The sequence below is a fragment of the Panthera onca genome, chromosome C1 (genome assembly GCF_046562875.1).
Source record: "Panthera onca isolate mPanOnc1 chromosome C1, mPanOnc1 haplotype 2, whole genome shotgun sequence".
NCBI classification, from domain to species: domain Eukaryota; kingdom Metazoa; phylum Chordata; class Mammalia; order Carnivora; family Felidae; genus Panthera; species Panthera onca.
The window spans coordinates 8723655-8743305 of NC_138346.1; the positions used below are offsets into that span (position 1 = coordinate 8723655).

The 19651-nt window shown below is 44.3% G+C and overlaps 1 protein-coding gene across 6 annotated transcripts in view; it reads right to left on the reverse strand.

Moving 5' to 3' along the window:
* ARMC9 (armadillo repeat containing 9) overlaps nt 1-19651 on the reverse strand; it is a 152813-nt gene that overhangs the window by 124410 nt on the left and 8752 nt on the right. For 5 of the 6 annotated variants that reach the window (XM_078450788.2, XM_078450786.2, XM_078450787.2 and 2 more), the window contains exons 4-7: nt 14097-14267; nt 12390-12545; nt 6176-6268; nt 4459-4483 (exon numbers count right to left, since the gene is read on the reverse strand). In XM_078450788.2, the coding sequence (XP_078306914.1) occupies nt 4459-4483; nt 6176-6268; nt 12390-12545; nt 14097-14267 (445 nt within the window). The remainder of the gene's footprint in view (nt 1-4458; nt 4484-6175; nt 6269-12389; nt 12546-14096; nt 14268-19651) is intronic. The other variant, XM_078450789.2, reaches the window with a different exon arrangement.

Here is a 19651-nt window from a genome sequence, read left to right on the forward strand (position 1 = left end):
TAACTAAACGTAAGGGACTACTTGTGGCACTTTTGCCTTAGGAACTCAGAATTGGAATTTATGACAGTATCAAAGTATGGCACACCTGAGGAAAAATACCTAACTGCCAGAAGCCACAGAAAGGAGAGAAGTGGGCAGGTGGGCTGAAATATTTGTGACCAGTTCAAATACGCCATTGGACAGAACAGCCTGTGGTACAAAGATGTCACCCAGAGGACACCTTAACTGGCTACAAACAGGACCTGGCCATTACTGTTAAGCGATTCGGCTCCAGCTCCAAGCCGAATCTCAACTTTATTTCTGAGAGTAAAAGGAACTTTGACTCTTTTTGCCTTCTCAAAAGTTTCATGAGACAAGGACCACTAAGCCAAGATCCCTTGCTGTGCAACAGCTCAACTTTGAGTGGAGAGGTGTTACTAGAAATCCCAGGTTATATTAATGAAACTGAGTTATTTCATATTTCACAACTACTTACATAATTTGTACAAAAGTCCAAAGAAGTACTTCCCTAGTTTTAAACAAAGAGATATATACAATTAAAAGAATGTCAGTTAAGGTCACAGAAAGTTTTCTGGTAATTCCAGCATCCAGTGAAACACTAACAAAAGTGAAGTTCTCCTTCCATGGCCAAGCCATCAAGTTGTCTCTCAACACTTCTACTTTAAATATGTTGCATTTTTTTTTTTTTTAAAGAGTGGATGAGATTTAACTTTAGAGACCCCTTTGTTGCTCAAGACAAAATGATATATTTTAAATACATGGAACTATTTTTCTAACATCTAAAAATCTGAAATCAATCACTCTAACTTTATAATATGACATACTCTTTCTTCTTTGTATTCAGATATAAATCAGCTTTGCTATTTTGCTAATCCATGAGTACCGAATAAAGAAAATTATGATGTAGATGTATGAATATAGATCATCATTTTAAAAATACCATTTAGGGCTCTAAACTCTAGAAAAACAGTCAGTTGCTCATTTTCTGAAGAGGTCAGATCAATGAATGGCAGAAATACTAAAAGATACCATTTCTATACCTTTTTATTATTTTTTTTATTTTATTTATTTATTTATTTATTTATTTATTTATTTATTTATTTTTTGAGAGAGAGCGCATGCGAGCAGGGGAAGGGCAGAGAGAGAGGGAAAGAGAATCCCAAGCAGGCTCTGTGCCATCAGCATAGAGCCCACCGAGGGACTCAAACCCATGGACCTGGTGATCACAACCTGAGCTGAAACCAGGAGTCAGATGCTTAACTGACTGAGCCACCCAGGCACCCCTCTGTACCTTTTTTTGGATGGCTAGGTAAAATAGTAAGACAATATGCTGTATTTCCAACCTGAGTTTTTATTCTAAGTACCATTTTAAAATGTAATTCCTTTTGAGAGAATTTTCCACTCCAAGCACTCTTCTTGCCTTCTTCAAAAGCTTGTGGAAATCTTACTCATGAAACCTTCCTCTCAAGATACGCAGAATAATGATATTGCCCAACCATTCAATGTAAAAAACAACACCTAAGTCTAGAATTCAAAAAAACTGGGAGCATGTCTGCGCCTTGTGGTCACTGCAGCAGTAACTGTGGGAGGAGGGGACAAACTGGTGACAAGGGGCTGTCACGACATGGGGCCTGGGCCTGAGCCCCTGGTACCAGTGCCCTGTGGAGCTCACCTCTGATCTCCATGGCAATACTGCATCATGGGGCTTATTCAGCCACGGACACACGCTGCGCCTGCCAGGCTCAATTCCACCGACATTCTGCTTGGCTAGCCTCAGAAAACTCAATTAAAATCAAACCTAAAGAGGGCTCACACACCCTGGTCTCCTTGCTGAAATCCGAAGGGAAGATCTGTAGAAAAACACAGGCTCTTCCCTTTACACTACCCCTCCCTCCCAGGTTTATTTTATCCATAAAACTGGGCCACTTCTGAGAGACAGGACTGGTTCCTGGCAGAAAGTTGTCCTCAAAAGCTGCGGGGTATGTTGGGGTGACAAGGGCTGGCTGAGACTCAGGAATGAGGGAGGTTTTCCCACCACTTTCCCTCCGCCAGTGCCTAGGGGTCCAAAGACCGAGTCTGAACGAGGATTACTGGAGAACTAGGGCGATTTTCTGAAACGCAAAGGATGCCAGCGGGGTAGTGGTTTTAAAATATGATGGCCACATCTTTGACACTCCTTCCCATCAAGAGGTGGAACGTCATTCTCCTTCCTTTGAATGTGAGTTGGCTTTAGGAATTTGTTTCTGATGAAGAGACTGCAGCAGAAATGACACAGAGTTCCTCGAGAGGCTGGTTTAGAAAAGGTGACACAGCTTCCACGGGCTCTCTCTGGGGACATTCATCCTGGGAACCCAGCCACCATGCCACAAGAAAGCCCAGGTCACAGAGGCGTTCCAGTCGGGCGCCTCAGCACTGGCCACCAGGTGCACATGGGTGAGGAAGCCTTGGGGATGGCTCCCCTGAACCCACGAGACAGCCAGGGAGAAATGCCTAAGCACACGGTTCCAGGCCAGGCAAGGTGATGCTGATAATAAGTGGACATTGTTGTTTTATGCCACTAAGCCTGAGATGGTTTGCTAGGTCGCAACAGAAACAGAAATAGGGGGGGCAAGGGTGCATTTCCAGGAGTTGCAGGGCGGGACCCAACACCTGGCACAATTTAAGAATTCCCACTGTTCTGGGGCACCTGCCTGAGTGGCTCAGTCGGTCGAGTGTCTGACTCTCGGTTTCAGCTCAGGTCATGACCTCACAGCTCACGGGAAAGAGTCCAATGTCAGGCTCCATGTGGACCCTGCTTGGGATTCTCTCTCTCTTGGCCCTTCCCCTGCTCCCTCTCAAAATAAATAAACATTAAAAAAAAAAAAAAAAAGAAGAATACCCACTGTTCTGAACATGAGAAAACTGGCCTGGGAACCATACTAACTCTTCAGGGAGCAGGCCTGAGGGCCTGAAGAGAGCCGCTGGAACTCAGACTCGGGCACAACTTTACTGGGGACAGAGCAGCCTCAGCGAGCTCCAAGGCCACAGCCTGGTGACCCTTAGAGGATTCCATGTTGACCCCATGAGGCCACATCTGTGGCCCAGCTCTTCTGTGCTCAGGCACGGACTGATGCTTCCCAGTGAAGGATCGTGGGGCTTGTCCCTCTGAGCTACGGGGGGGGGTGGGAGGAGTGGGGGGGGGGGGGGCAGCTGGCAGGACCATTCACCTGAGCAGGACTGCTGGGTGGGGGAGAGGCAAGGCTGTACAAGGCAAAAGGAAGCACTCAGACTTTCCTCATCTGAAGCTGAACCCGCCTTCCTCGTGTTGGAAAGCAAAGAGATAAATAATTTACTAACCCTACACCCCACCCCACCCCCAGCTTTTTTTGTTTTACAAAACTTTAACTCTAAAAAAGACCGTGGAAAAACAAAGACAGGAAGTTCTGAGATCCTCTCTAACATTGCCCTGCTGTGAGAAGGGCAAATGTGCTGTTTCCTGTGGTAACACTCCACCTGCTGGGGACTGAGGACTATGCCACCAAAACTCACAAAGGCATGAAACACATCATCATCCACCCTTTCCAATGTTAATTTAAGCACTTTTTGTAACGTAGGATCAAAGACAAAACTTAGGCAAAGCACCACAATTGTGGCCACTGACTTCATATTAACTGAATTTTTCTTGCCTTACTTAAAAATGGGATAGTTCTAGCAAAAAAAAAAAAAAAAAAAAAAAAAGACTAATAATGAAAAACCATCTTTTTATGCTAAAACCTTAAGGCTGGAATTCCTAAACTGAATGCAAAAAAATGGAAATGCTTCTAAGATGGGTGTTCCATTGCTACATAAATAAGACCCCACTAGACTAGTTCAAGGTAAAAGTGGAAGTTCCTAAAATGATACTTCTGTCACCCATGCTGCTCTGTGTCTCTGGCTGGGCTGCAGCCCCATCCCTTCAGGACATTGCTTGGGTTCTCTTCTCTTCATCTCTCTGGGTCTTAGTCACCTGATACACAAGACGTAGCTAAGGCCAGCCGTCCTGCAAAGTGGGCCTCAAGGAATCACAAACTTGATCACAAAATACCTCGTAGATATTTAGACTTTCATCTTTTAAATTAAAAAATAATGTAGACTTTTAAAGCCCATGTTTGCCAAATGCACAAATTCTCACCATCTCTGTCCCTAGCCTACTGTTCAAAACTTGAGTTGGCCAAGTTGTTCTTTAAAAAATGTTAATCTAGGGGCGCCTGGGTGGCTCAGTCGGTTGAGCGTCCGACTTCGACTCAGGTCATGATCTTGCAGCCTGTGAGTTCGAGCCCTGTGTTGGGCTCTGTGCTGACAGCTCAGAGCCTGGAGCCTGCTTCGGATTCTGTGTCTCCCTCTCTCTGCCCCTGCCCAGCTCATGCTGTCTCTGCCTTTCTCTTAAAAATAAACATTAAAAATGTTAATATTAAAAAAATGTTAATCTACATGATTTACCTTTGTTACTCTGTCCATTCTCCTTCTGGGATGAGAAAGAAGTTGAGGAAAACAGGCAATGAAGATAAAGTACTCACGGTATTTCACGTTGTGTGGCCAAGCTGAGAAAACCTTAGCAAGGTGAAAAGCAATTCTCAGGAGAGTAAAGGCCGTTTCCTAATGTTGCTATATATATAGCTGAGACAGGTACTAACTTCTCATACTTGGAGGCTCACTCTCAAGTGAATCATCTTTTCTCTAGCTCAATTACTGCTGCATGCATGCAAGTCTTACCCTGTTCGGTAGCCCCCTAAGCGGCCTCCTGACCCCCTTCACAAGACGTTCCCCACTGCTACTGAACATTCTACTAAAAAGGAAACTGAACTCGTACCCTTCAACTCTGCCCCTTCATTCTAAAGCTTTACCCTAAGGACACTGAGACTGGGAAGACAGCCACAGAGCACAGTAGCTGAGATCACAGATTCTGAAGCCAGACTGCCTGAGTTCAAATCTCAGCTCGCACACACCCGGCCACATGACTGAGGGCAAAGTATTTGTTTGGTTTGGGTTTTCTTAATTTTTTTGGTAACAGCTTCACTGAGACATAATCCATGTATAACTCACTCATTTCAAGTATATATTTCAACGGTTTTCAGTCTATTCACAGAGTTGTGCGACCATCACCGCAATCAATTCTAGAAAATTCTCATCACCCCCCAAAAGAAACCCTGTACCCATTAGGAGTCCTCCCCAGTTTACCTACCCTCCCTGGCCCCAGGCAACCACTCATCTGCTGTCTCTATTGCTTTGCCCTTTCTGGACCCTTCATACAGATAGAATCATATAACATGCAACCTGTCATGTGTGGCTTCTCTCATTCAGCAGAATGTTTACGAGGTCTGTCCACGTTGCAGCGGGTCAGTACTTCATTCTGTTACAAGCCTGAATACTATCTATGCATCTTATTTATACATTCCTCCCTTGATGGACACTTGGGTTGTCTTCACTTCTTGGCTGTTCTGAGTAATGCTGCTGTCAACATTAGTATACAAGGTGCCGCGTAGACATGTTTTCAGCTCCCCGGGGTACACAGCTAGGAGTGGAATTGCTGGGTCATACAGTAACTCTGTGTTTAAACTTTTGAGGAAACAACCTGTTTTCGAAGGATATTTAATGAAATGCAGAAATGCTCTCTTCGTTTGATAAAAATATTTAAGAATACACACGTGACAGGTATGTATGCTTAAACATTACGTACTTCTGGGTATATGTATGTATACAAATGCATTTCTGTGCTTTCCAAATTTTCTATAAAAATTATGGTCAATTTTATAATCAGGAATACAAGGATTGATTTTTTTTTTTTAATGTAAATATGAGCATGGTATCCTCCTGCTTAAAATGCTTCAAAGGCTCCTCATTACTTGCAAGACCTCACGCAAATCTCTGTGCCGGCCTGCCTAGTGTCTTTCTCTCTCCCGTTCCAGCAATACTGAATTCTGTGTCGTTTCCCAAATATACTCTCAGTCCTTTTGCATGTGCTGTTCCCTCTACCTGGAATTCCCTTTATGTGCCTTGACACACTCTCCCATTAATGCTTCACACAACTCATAAATATGAAAGCAACAGTATCAATTATCCCTATTCATGAGGCAACCTAAGCCAGTGCGCTACTCCAGGGCCCTGGGTAGGGGGTGGGAGGTGGGGGGGAGGGTCTCCATCTGCTTCAAAAGGATACGTATAATGTTAAAAGCTTTGGCGTGTTACTGGCTTTAAAAATTAAAGCCAGAAACTTTTCCAACTTCAACTTTAATTCTGGAGTCCAAGAATCCTGAAGAAAAAACACACACACACACACAAAGAAAAATAATAAAGCACTACATCATTAAATGCCAACAGCGTTGTCAAATTGTGTGTGGCCTTTGGTTTAAATAACCCTATCCAACACAGTTACTGAAATCAAAAGCAGATGCCTTGGCTGTTGTGTGATGCTGCGAAAAATAGGTTTTAGGACATCTGACCAATTCTTTATAAAAGATTCAAATACCCACAGCAGGAAGAAAGAACAGAGTTCTTTCATAAACAAGGAAAAAAGAACCCTGTACATGATTTGAATATTTCATGTGATTTAAACACAGGCATGACAAATAACCTTATTAGGTTGAATGCCAAGAAGAATTCAGTATAGTTTAAGTGTATAAGGCGCTGGCAGGCACACCCAGTTATCACTAAGTTACTAAAAGTTTCCCAAAGAAAAAGACTCATTTCCATAAATTTCATCTAGATAAGAAAAAAAAAAAAAGACAGAAGCTGTTATCTGCCTTAAATACCGCATCACGTCAAGAATTATGATATACTTTTAGTTTGACTTGTCCCTTAATAATTATTTATCTCAAATAATGCTCACTGAGAAGGAAAGGACTTAAGTAGTAAAAGTGTGACAAGCAATTATCTTTCTCAGGACAATTTTCCTTACAACCTTTATGCAAGAATATCTACCACCCAAACCAAGAAGCTCCACAGAAAAGAAGCAATATCTTTAAAACTTCGTATCTACTTACCTCTTAGGTCCTGCCCCACCCCCAGCTCATCGTCCTTATCCACACCCCCCACCCCACCCATTCTACCCGGGGCATCATCTGGCTTTTTGAAAAAATACTCTTATATTTTAAAAAGATTGTGTAGGGGCACCTGGGTGGCTCAGTAGGTTGAGCGTCTGACTTCGGCTCAGGTCATAATCACAGTTCTTGAGTTCAAGCCCCGAATCAGGCTTTGTGCTGACAGCACGGAGCGTGGAGCCCACTTCGAGTTCTGTGTCTCCCTCTCTCTCTGTCCCTCCCCTGTTATGCTCTGTCTCTCTCTCTCTCTCTCTCAAAAACAAATAAACATTAAAAATAAATAAATAAAAATTAAAAATTAAGGTTGTGTAAATCCCTGACATGGCACGATCTCTTTATTTATAATGTGTGTTATGGGTTGAATTGCATCCCCTTAAAAAGATACGCTGAAGTCCCAACCTCCTCAGAACGTGAGGTCACTGACAGGGAGGGCTGCTGTAGATGTAATTAGCTAAGATGAGTTGTACTGGACTAGGGTGGTCCTTCATCTAACATAACCAGTGTCCTTACAAGAAGGAAATTTAGACACAGACACAGAGAGAAGATGGGCCTGCAAAGACTGGGGACTGGAGTATATGCTGCCATGAGCCAAGGGACACCTGAAACTACTCGAAGCTACCAGAAGCCAGAAGAGCCAAGGAAGGCGCCTCCCCCTAGAGGCTTCACAGGGAGCGCGACCCTGTGATTTCAGACCTCTGGCCTCCCGACCTGTGACAGGAAGTTTCTGCCATTTAAGCCCCCACTCTGTGGCCCTTTGTCACGGCAGCCGCGGGAAGCTGACAGAGCGTGCCGCAGCTCGAGGCTTCTGTGTTCAACGCACAGGAGAGAATCGCGGGAAAGGACTGCTATGTTGGTCAACATAAATCAAGACATCTTAAAAAACAAAACAAAACAAAACCTTTGGGACATGTAGACTTGCAGCTAAATTGCTCTGTTGCTGACTACTATTTTGCATAACCAACAAATCTGTCTTTCCAACTTAACTACTGACCTTATGATGCTCTGCTAATGACAGGGATAAATAACATTGCGATAGAACCTCTTTGGGCGATAAATCCCTTATTTTTTTTTTTTTTTTTTTCTTGGCTGCTCTTATTCTTCTGTTTGAGAACAAGGACGTTTCTCAAGTCCAATGGGCATCTGCCTCCCCAGCTCCCATGGGACGAGGGAAGCACGGGGCTGGTTCTGCTGTACCGCCTGCACAAAGCCACTCATCCTCTTCGTGTCATAGTTTCTTCACTTGTAGAATGTGGACTTTACACTAGAGTGATTGTCTGACTTGTTTTTTCCCAACAGCAAAGCCCTCTGATCACTCAAAATCTTGCCCAGAACCCTAATATATGAAATGAGTAAGAGTGGGGCTATTCCTGGGGGGCAGGGGGCAGAGCTCACTGCCTACCCGCTTACCCGCTGCCTTCTCTCCCCCTCGCAGGGCGCACAAGAATTCCTTCCATTTCTTTCGGTCTTCGCTAATTACGCTTAACTTGGCTCTTGCTATATAAGCGCCCAAAAGTTTTTCTGGAAGTAATCATTAGAGGAATACCCAAGTATTTCTGCACAGAGATGCTCACTGACAAACTGAGTTTGCTGAAAAGAGCTCACTACAATCGCTACAAAGGAATTTCCTTTTCTGGCAGCTCAGCAGAAATGATAACCTGAAAAAGCAATGAAAACAACTAAAAAAGTTGGATAAATAAAGCATCTTATAAAATGCATCCCTGAGTGGCATGAAAGGCAAGGCAGAGGCTAAAAGTGAGTTTTCACTCTAAGGATAACCCAGAGTCTTGAAGACCTTCAACTTGAGTTCTAAGAGCTGTCACAAGACGGAAGACACTAGGATTCAGATGCTCATAGTAAACAATCTAAAAGAAGACCCTTGCATAAAATTGGGATCCCAGGGCACCTGGATGGCTCAGCTGGTTAAGCGTCCAACTTCAGCGCAGTTCATGATCTTACAGTTTGTGAGATCAAGCCCCGCGTTGGGCTCTGTGCTGACAGCTCGGAGCCTGCAGCCTACTTCGGATTCTGTGTGTGTGTCTCTCTTTCTCTGCTCCCCCCCAACTTGTGCTCTGTCTCTGTCTCTCAAAAATAAATAAATGTTAAAAAAAATTTTTTAATTGGGATCCCAAAGGGCTATACCATCAGGAAAAATTCAAGGACGAATCAATCCACTTCCTAGAAGGGGACAGCAAGGAAGTCTACCTGCCTTGACCTTGACATTAGGTAGAAGGGAGGAAAAACTTCATGTGAAAGTTCATAACCCAAACCAGTCCCATTAAAAATTGCAGCCTAGGGGCGCCTGGGTGGCGCAGTCGGTTAGGCGTCCGACTTCAGCTCAGGTCACGATCTCGCGATCCGTGAGTTCGAGCCCCGTGTCAGGCTCTGGGCTGACGGCTCGGAGCCTGGAGCCTGTTTCCGATTCTGTGTCTCCCTCTCTCTCTGCCCCTCCCCCGTTCATGCTCTGTCTCTCTCTGTCCCCAAAATAAATAAAAAACGTTGAAAAAAAAATTTTTTTTTTAAAAAATTGCAGCCTAAACTGACACTGTCTGGGTGGTTCCCAAAGCCTTGAACAAAGAATTTAATTTAAAATGATCCTGGATTGGTAATGCCCTAGATGATTGAGATGCAAACACAGATCTTCTCTGAAAGAATCAAACTGCACGCAGGCCTCAAAAAAAATCCCTACCAGTCCCACATAAAATAAACTCATTATCAAAACTCAAAATAACTGATTTTTTTTTTTTTAAACAAGGATGGGCACCTGGGTGGTTTGGTCGGTTAAGCACCCAACTCTTGATTTCGGTTGGGTCATGATCTCGTGGTTCCTGAGATCAAGTCCTACATCGGGCTCCATGCTGACAGTGCAGGGCCTGCTTGGGATTCTCTCTCTCTCTCTCTGCCCCTCCCCTGCTCATGCTCTCTTTCTCACTAAGAATAAATAAACTTAAAAAAAAAATTTTTTTTTAAAGAAATAAGAACCATGAATGAGAAGCAGAAGACACAAAACACAGCAGGATCAAATCTACAAAGGCTCCTGATATTAAAATTAACAGATAAAGAATATAAAACAAATGTTTAATATGGTAAAGAAATGAGAGAGACTTGAAAATATGAGCAAAGAATAAAAGACTCTAAAAATAATTGAAATTACAAATTCAATGAAGAGATTAAAGAACAGATTGGACACAGTTTGATGGGTAAATCTGGGAACGAGAAAATAGGTGTGAATAAATCACCCAGAATACAGCCCAGACGGAGATCACAAGATGGGACATATGAAATGTTAAGGGACAAGGAGGGCAAACATTGTGAACATACTTGACACTTACTGAACTGTACACTTCACGATGGCAGAGATGACAAATTTTATGTGTATTCTGTCACAATTTTTTTAATGAGGAAAAAATAGACACAGAAGACAGAATGAGCAAGTCCAATGCAGATTTCATCAGATCTGTAGATTAAATGTAGATTAATCAGATACCCAGAAGAAGATCATAAAGAGAACGGGGAAGAGGCAATGTATGAAGAGAAAACGATTTTCCAGTTGTTGAAAGACACAAAACATCACATCCAGGAAGCCCAACAAAGCCCAAGTAAAAACAGAAATTTATCCCCAGACAATCATAGTGAAATTACACAATCTTAACGGCCAGAGAAGCGAGACAGATCGCCCACACAGGAGCAGCAAGTAGACTGATGGCCAACTTCCAACAGCAGCAATGGGGCGAGGAGAGGGGACAATCATACCCTCACTGTAATGAAGGAAACCAGCTGTAAACCTACCAGTCTGCACCCCATCTGAGAAAGCGACCAAGACATTTCAGACAAACGAGAACTGAAAGAGATCTTCAAGTACAGTTGATTCTAAAGGAATGTACATAAGGCAGACGAGAAAATGATTTCTGATGGAAGGTCCTTCATGCAAGACGGAACAAATGCTGGCAAATATAAGGGCAAATCTATACACACACAGATGGAATAAAATAGTAATATCTGTAACTTGTGGGGTTAAAATATATAACTCAAATACTGGACAACAAGAGCAAGTAAACTGGGAAAGGGGTGAATGAGGTTAATGCATCCCAAGGTCCTTGCAGGAAGAGGACGCAGATATTAGCTTTAGATTTTATTACAGAAACATACTAAGGCATGTAGGATGGCCATTGAAAGAACACGTAGAGAGTAACAAAAGTAAAAACAATGGAATAAAATGACTCCCCGTGAATACCGAACTCTGCCTCAGAATGCCAGGCCAGAGCGGGCCAGGTGCCCACGGCAGCCTCAGCTGGACCCGTCCCTGACTGCCAGCTGCACCCCTGCCCGGACCTAAGCTGGGGCCACATTACCGCGCCATCATTTTCATAAACCGAAGTCTTCACTCTGAGAAAATCTAACATTTCTTTTCAAGTTCCATCACCTTCCTAACCATTTTATATCTTCAACCTCCTGGGAGAGGAAGGGGGTAAAACTAAATTTGGACAAAGAAACACAAACACAGAATTCAACTTCGGCTACTCTACAACGAGCCGGCTTTGATGGAATCTGTCAGCTACCTGGCCTTCTAAATTTAGCAGCTACTTTTTAGGAGTGATGGAAGTCGTGCGACTAAATTATAACAGGATAGGAAACGGAGATATGCTGGCTTTGGAAAGAGAAGCGTATCTGTTGTTCAGTGGCACAGAGGACTCTCCAAAGAGATTCTTGGAAACACTGTGAGATCTTTCTTTAGAAAAAGCAAACTGCATCACTATTGTTTCTGTCTCTTAAACACACTTTAATAAGCCTCTCAGGGGACATCTTAATTTTATTAGGTCAATAAAAATTACTACAATGGATAAACAAACACTGATAGTAAGTAGTATGCTGAAATGTCAACTAATGTGAAATATAACAACTAAAACAGCTACAGGCAAGTAGTCGGAAGGAAATAATAGTAACAGCCAGGTAATCGGACACACGCCAAGCAAGTGAGACTCTGAATACCAATTAAAACATACGTGGCCGGCAGTTATGTAAAATAACCTAGTTCTTTTCACGCTACTATTTTTCAATGTAATTGGAAGACCTATCCTTTCAATACAAAAAAAGGATGCACAGAATGATTTAGGAAGTGCGTACACTTAAGAATATTTATGTCAGGCTGGGTTAACAAGTCTCAGTACAACCAAAAAGCACACTCTATGGCATAAGGAAAGTTTGTCAAAGAAATGATCTGAAAACAAGCAAGTTTTAGGGTGTTTTTACAGCATCATTCAGAAACCACTAGCGCATACAAGATGAAACCACAATGTGGCCTGGGATCCGATTCAAGATTCAGAGGCTGTCACTCACCTGGAAGAGCTCTTTAAACGAGGGGTGTACCATGGGGTTGGGAACAAAAGGCAGAGCGTAGAAAGGGAGAAACTCTGTAGTCTGGCTCAACGCCGCCCCTTTGGTCTCCAGGTAGGTTTTGAAATAAGAAATCCTCTCATCCAGGTCCTCTTTGTCCTGCAAAGAAGGGAAGATGCTCGCCCGGGGTCTCCTGCTGGACGTCCAGCCCCCCGTCCATCCCACCCTTTCTCCGAGGCTCCTTCAGTTCCAGCCACGTTGGTGGCATCCTCCCCACGTGGCCCAGGAAGCGGGCTCTCTCCAGCCATTCTAACACCACCCCCAATCTCACTCCTTGATCAAACTTTGTCAGGGGTTAAAGAGAACTAGGTATCTAGTTCAATATGCGGCCCTTTTACTTTATTATTGCTATTTTCTCATGTCCTTAAAATTCTAGACATCATTTCTACTGGCAGGACAAAACCTCACTTTGTGGGTCTATTACAACTTCCTTAACCAAGTCCCCCATTATTAGGTATCTGCACTGTTTTCCCTCGTCAGATTATCATAAACATTTGTCTGCATCCCCAGGATTCCCTCAGGTGAGATGTCTAAAGGTGAACAGGTGGACCTTTACAGTTTTTTGAAACAGAAGCTTCCACAGCATTCCTCCTTTCCTTTTGAAGCTAAGGACTGATCCTGAGGGCTTCGCCGGTTCTGTGCGATCCAAGGCAACTCAGTCCCCCTCAGGCTTCGATTTCCTCCTGCGCCTCTTTGAGCCGCTCAGCCTGGAACGGGGTGCTCTCCTTCCCTGACCACCTGGCCGCCCCAGTTACGTGTGCCCTGTGCGTGTCTGTTTCCAATCAATGCATCTCATTCCGTCTACACCGTGAATCGCTTCTCGGCCTTTTGGCTGAGATCAAGTGTAGCAGCTCCACTGTAAGCCCTCTTCTGGCCACCGGGCTTAAAATAAGATGCAGCGTTGATTGATTTTCTTTATAGAACAGGAATAGGTATAAAGAAAGTGAAAATCTCCCATGATCTCACCCCCTGTGAGCACTGTCCTGATGTACTCTAAAGCTACCACGATGTACCGTGGAGCTGCTCCCTCCACCACTCACCCCTCCTCTGGTCCCCCTGACATTTTAATGAGTGAACACAGGTGCTGGGGCAGTAGCTAATACAAGGAGAAGCCACTAAAGAAATGCACGCGGTCAAATGTCAGCGTGGCCCTGCTCCTTTGTGTCACGCATTCTACACTCGGAGACACTCGGGCCCTGCCCTCCGCATACCTGCGCACGGCCTGCGGCGGCCATTCAGCCAGTGCTCAAATGGACCTTCGCCAACTGGCATCTTTCCGCGGCTTAAACTTAAACTTCTCTTATGACAGTCTAATATGTGGTCTCAGTAGCTGTTTTCTTAGACATATGTGTATATATTTCAAATTGCCAAATAAGGAAACTTTATTTTGCTGAGTTGTCAAAAATTTGAGGCATTGGGGAAAACCGTGCAGCTTGTAAGACAGAAATTATTAACTCTCCACATAAACTAGAAAATAAACTGCTGGGAATCAGATAGAAAATCATTCACAGGACACAAGACACCTACTCCTTGGAAGCAATACGATAAAACGGCTACAACAACTAAATTAATGCTCAACTGCAAAACAAACAGCGCACATCCTCCTTGAACACAGCACTCAGACCCACGCAAGTCACAAGAGGAACCTACAGGTCTCCCCACGGAGTGTTTCAGAAGATAGATGGCAAAATGGATGTGAAGATAGAATTCCAACTTCTGGGCAACGGGGTCACCATCACGGATGGAACTGGGAACGTGCTCCTCCCACAGATCGAAGAACACCTTCTGGTCTCCGCTGTCAAATGCAGCAATGAGGTCCTTCTGTGGAGAAGACAGGAGACCGAACCCCAGTCACAAGGGATGGCCATTCTCCCAACACCCCAGATTATCCCAACCCACCCAATACCCCGGATACTCACACGCTCCGGGGTTTCAATGTGATAAAACTCAGTCTCCTTTCCAAGATAAAGGACAGAAAGAGAGCTAGAAGGCTTCAAGCATCTGAGGCTGAGATTTCTGCAAACCAACCCTGGTTGTGATGTCAAGTCTGGGCTTTGAAAGGATCAGTTGGAACAGTGAAGTCCCTGAAGGGGGAGGAACCACTCCCAGGCCAAGGACTCGAGGCCAGAAAACTCACAGGCACACACATACCCTGTGGACTCGCTGACCCGCAGCGCGCAATCGATAAAAACCAGGCCAGACCCAGAGCCCAGTCAGGCCTCAGCGGAGCTCACCCCGCCCACAAAGCAGCTTGCCAACAGCACAGCTGTGAACCGGAGCTCATCTACGCTGACCCGTTCAATCCCAGGCCTGGGATGCTGACGCATGTCCCACTGAGATGGCACTCGGGAAGTGACTACGGATCCCAACGCATCCATACAGTGTCCACCGATTACGGAAGCAGGGAAGCACAGGCTACAGCTAGAGGAGGGGGCGCAGGCCTGGTACCATTCCGACCTCGGGGCTGTGCGAGTCTGACTATGCAGGGCAGACGGTTTCTGGACTTACTGTGCAATAGCTGAGATAGAGAATTCTGGAGAAAGGAGGTGGCGATTATCACGCCGCCTGCCTCACTAGAAGAATGTTAAGTGTCCCATCGCAAATACCTGCTGCATAATTTGTGGATTTAAGTATAAGGCAGAATGGAAAGAACTTCCTAACAGTCCAAAGCAATGTGATTCATATTATTTTCCTTATGATATCAAATGCCCAAGATACTCAGACCTACATTTTGCGCTCATTTACAAAAGTTTTTCTTGGATTGGATTTTCTGTGGAACCTCCAGGTCCCCCCACCCAACACCATTATTCATCACTATTATTTGGTCATTGTATTTTTACACTTTGTTTTTTCTTTTACACTTTTGAAAAATGGCTTTATAGTATTCCTCTATAACTGCCTCTTTGGTTAAGGTTGTTTATAAATGAGCTTGTTAATATCATAAAATGGAAATAGACTGAACAATGTTGCAGTGTCTGGTTATACTTGAAGATATTCATTAGTAAGGAATCTTCAACTACAATTAGTACAGAAATGTTCTCTATGTCATGTGATCAAGAACATCTGAATATTGGGGCGCCTGGGTTGCTCAGTCGGTTTAGCGTCTGACTCTCGATTTTGGCTGAAATCATGATCTCACGGTTCGTGGGTTTCAGCCCCGCATAGTAGCTCTGCGCTGACAGAGCGGAGCCTGCTTGGGATTCTGTGTCTCCCTCTCGCTCTCTGCCCCTCCCTTGCTCGCACTGTCTCTCTCTCTCTTTCTCACTCTCTCTCTCTCAAAAATAAACTTAAAAAAAAAATCAGAGAAATGCTGTTTAAAAAAAAAAGAACATCTGAATATTACCTTACTCTGGAAGGTCTTGGCATATATTTGAATGAAACTCAGAATTTTTCAAAGTAAGTCCTATAAGAAATGTCTGCCTCCTCAGAACCATCCTCTTGCTGTTACTCAGCCTTGGTAACAGCGAAGGACAGCCTGTCAGCAACCAGAGGAAGAGCGGTGCCCAACAAAATGTGAGCAGCTGAGCTCTGCCTCCTCTGAAAGAACGAGGAAGCCCGTTACTGGCCGCCGCAGGGGTGGAGGGGATCTCCCCAAGTGGCAGTGCTGTTGGGGCCCGACCCCACGCCGGGCTCGCCTCTGTTGAGCTCTAAGCAAACCCTGCCATCCCCGCGAGCTGCTCTGGAGGAAGCATTCTCCCATGACAGGTCTAGTGACCGAGAGCTCTTCGTGTGAATGAGTTTACTGTAGATTTGGGAGTATTTTAAGGCTTTGAGTCAAGGTATTTTGTCAGGTGCCTTGGCAGAGTCCACATGTCAAACGGGCCATGTATAGTCTGTTCTAAATTCTACATTTGTAGGGGCGCCTGGGTGGGCCCGTTAGTTAAATGTCCGACTTCGGCTCAGATCATGATCTCACAGTTCATGAGTTCGAGCCCCACGTCGGGCTCTGTGCTGACCGCTCAGAGCCCGCAGACTGCTTTGGATTCTGTGTCTCCCCTTCTCTCTCTGCCCCTCCCCTGCTCATACTCTATCTAGCTCTCTCTCAAAAATAAACATTAAAAAAATTTTTAATTCTACATTTGTAGACCTGTGACCAGATTTATAGATCTGTACCTGGAAACAGTCCCTGCATTTAAAATAATATCTACATACAAAGCAATCCAGTGTTATAACTCATAGAGTCACAAATATTAATGACCTTCTCTTATATAAACCATGATCCCAGCCAGAACCACCAAGATCAGAATATTTACACGCCATCAATAGTAACTTATAAACACAACACACACACACACACACACACACGCACACACGCACATGCACACGCGCACACTGCTTAAAGAACAGTGCTTAGGGAAATTCTCCATTTATTGAGTGTCACTGAAATTGTGCAATATCTTTGCTGTTTACTTTTGTTTGGGATAGCCATCATGGTGGGTATGGCTGTCTATTGGAGGAGCAGAAAAGATATGCTTGTGGCAATCAGAAAGTTTGAAGGTTTTTCAAGTTACAGAAAAATGGACCTGAATGCATCTGAGAGATACAAACCAAAACCACAAGGTATCACTTCACATCCATCAGGATGACTACTATCAAAAACAAAACAAAACAAAAAATAAAACAGGTGTTGGTGAGGATGTGGAGAAATTATAACCCCTGTGTACTGTTGATGGGACTGTATGATGCAATTACAATGCAAAACAGTATGAAGTTTCCTCGAAAAATTAAGAAACGAACTACCATATGATCAGTAACCTACTTCGGGTATAAACCCAAAATAACTGGAAGCACACCTATGCTCGTAGCAGCGCTATTCACAATAGCCAAGAGGAGGAAGCAACTCAAGCGCCCGTGGACGTATGAATGGATACACAAAATGTGGTACAGACACGTAACAGAATATCCTTCGGCTTTAAAAAGGAAGGAAATACTGTCACATGCTACAACATGGGTGAACCTTGAGGACATTATGTTAAGTGAAATAAGCCAGCCACAAAAAGAAAAATACAGTATGATTCTACTTATATGAGGTATCTTTAAGTAGTGAAAGTCATAGAAACAGAAGTAGAATGATGGTTATTAGGGGCTGGGGGGAGGGAATGCGGGTAGTATTGTTCAACGGACAGAGTTTCAGATTTGCAAGATGAAAAAGTTCTCGACATCTGTCTCATCACAACATAAATATATATATATATTTTTTTCAACGTTTATTTTATTTTTTGGGACAGAGAGAGACAGAGCATGAACGGGGGAGGGACAGAGAGAGAGGGAGACACAGAACTGGAAACAGGCTCCAGGCTCTGAGCCATCAGCCCAGAGCCTGACGCGGGGCTCGAACTCACGGACTGTGAGATCGTGACCTGGCTGAAGTCGGACGCTTAACCGACTGCGCCACCCAGGCGCCCCACAACATAAATATATTTAACGCTACTGAACTGTATACTTAAAAATAGGTAAGATGGTAAATTTATGTCATGTGCTTTTTAAATCACAATTTTAAAAAAAGGCCCCGGAAACACTGAAGTGTGTGCGGCTGGCGCTGCGTGTGATGTCAAACCAGTTGCAAAAAGTGCACGGCAGCCATTTCTGGAGATACCAGCTACACAGAGAAGTTTCCAGACACAGAGCTTATCCTGGTTATGTGTGAGTTTCACAGAAGATTCTGACCATTTTGCTAGTTAGCTATCAAGGATTTGTTAGATTCCTCTCAACGGTACCTTCAATTAAGAGATGCGCACATAGTTTTCCAACTTGCGGGGTAACGGTGGGTGGCCCTTCTTCCTTCTGAAGGAACGTGGGGAAACTAGGTGCTGAGCGCCCAGGACTGAGGCTGAGATTCTGAGGAAGAAGCTCCACTCTGGTTAAGAACAGCCTCTGTGTCCAAGTCTAACAATGGCTCGATTCTGGTTTCATGTTCTGAAAAATGTGCTCTGGGGATGGGAGGTGCCCCGCCAGGCTGCCCACTGTGGCAGCATCGACAGAAGAGTCTGTGTTTGACATGGCGGCAGCTCAGTGTCCAGGTGCCTGAGGTCTGGAGGGACACTGGGCAGAGGGCACAGCCCCAAGGGCCACTTCAACAGTGCCCCATCCAAGGGAGTTGGGGATCAGGAACAAAGGGATCGTGGCTGCAGCCTTACTTCCAGCTCGTCGATAGGACTCTCAAATTAAGTGTCAATTTTTTTCCTGGAAGTAGGCATATCAGAACAAATAAAGTTATTAAAATAATAAAATCATGCAAAGCTGAAACACGAGATGGAGGCATCGAATAACAGATCGAATGAGGACCTTTAAGGTCCCTTCTAATCCTGCGAGCTGAAGCCTGTATAACATCTGTCCTCCGCAGCCCCTGGCATTCACAGAACTGCTCGGCCTTCCTTTCAGGACACTGCCTTTCAGTATGACTCTCGCTCCCTGCCCCCTCCAATCTCCCCAAGAGAGAATGAGAGCACCTGGAGGGCTGAGGTTTGTTTTGGTCTGGTTCACCACCGTGTCCCCAGAGCCTAAAATTCACAACCTATGCTGCTCAGGATGGAGATCACATATGTTTCTGTTCCTAAGCATTGCATGGTTTTTTCTTTTTCTTCTTCCCAAGAAATGTACTTATGTGAAAGATATTACATCACAACCCACTTCCTAGAGAAGGTATACAGATTTAAAGATGACATTACTAATTCATATGAAAACACCTATGCATCTAAAAGTCATTCTGGGGTCGCTTGGGGGCACCTGGCTGGCTCAGTCAGTAGAGCATGCAACTCTTTTTTTAAAATAAAGTTTATTTTTATTTATTGGGGTGGGGGGGGAGAGAAAGAGAGAAAGAGAGAGAGAGAGACAGAGAGACAGAGAGACAGAGAGAGAGAGAGAATCCCAAGCAGGTTTTGCACTATCAGCACAGAGTCCAACACAGGGCTCAATCCCATGACACATGAGATCATGATCCGAGCCAAAATCGAGAGTTGGACACTTAACCAACTGAACCACCCAGGCACCCCTAAAGCATGCAACTCTTGATCTCCAAGTTGTGAATTCAAGCCCCACGTTGGGCATAGAGCTTACTCCAAACAATCAATCAATCAATCAATCAACAAATAAACAAACGAAAAGTCACTCAGACCAAGTTCCCAGAACAATGCCAATATTCTCTAATAATGGCATGTTTTACAAGTAGGGAGCATCTTGATTATTGACAGAGATCAAAGAAAAGC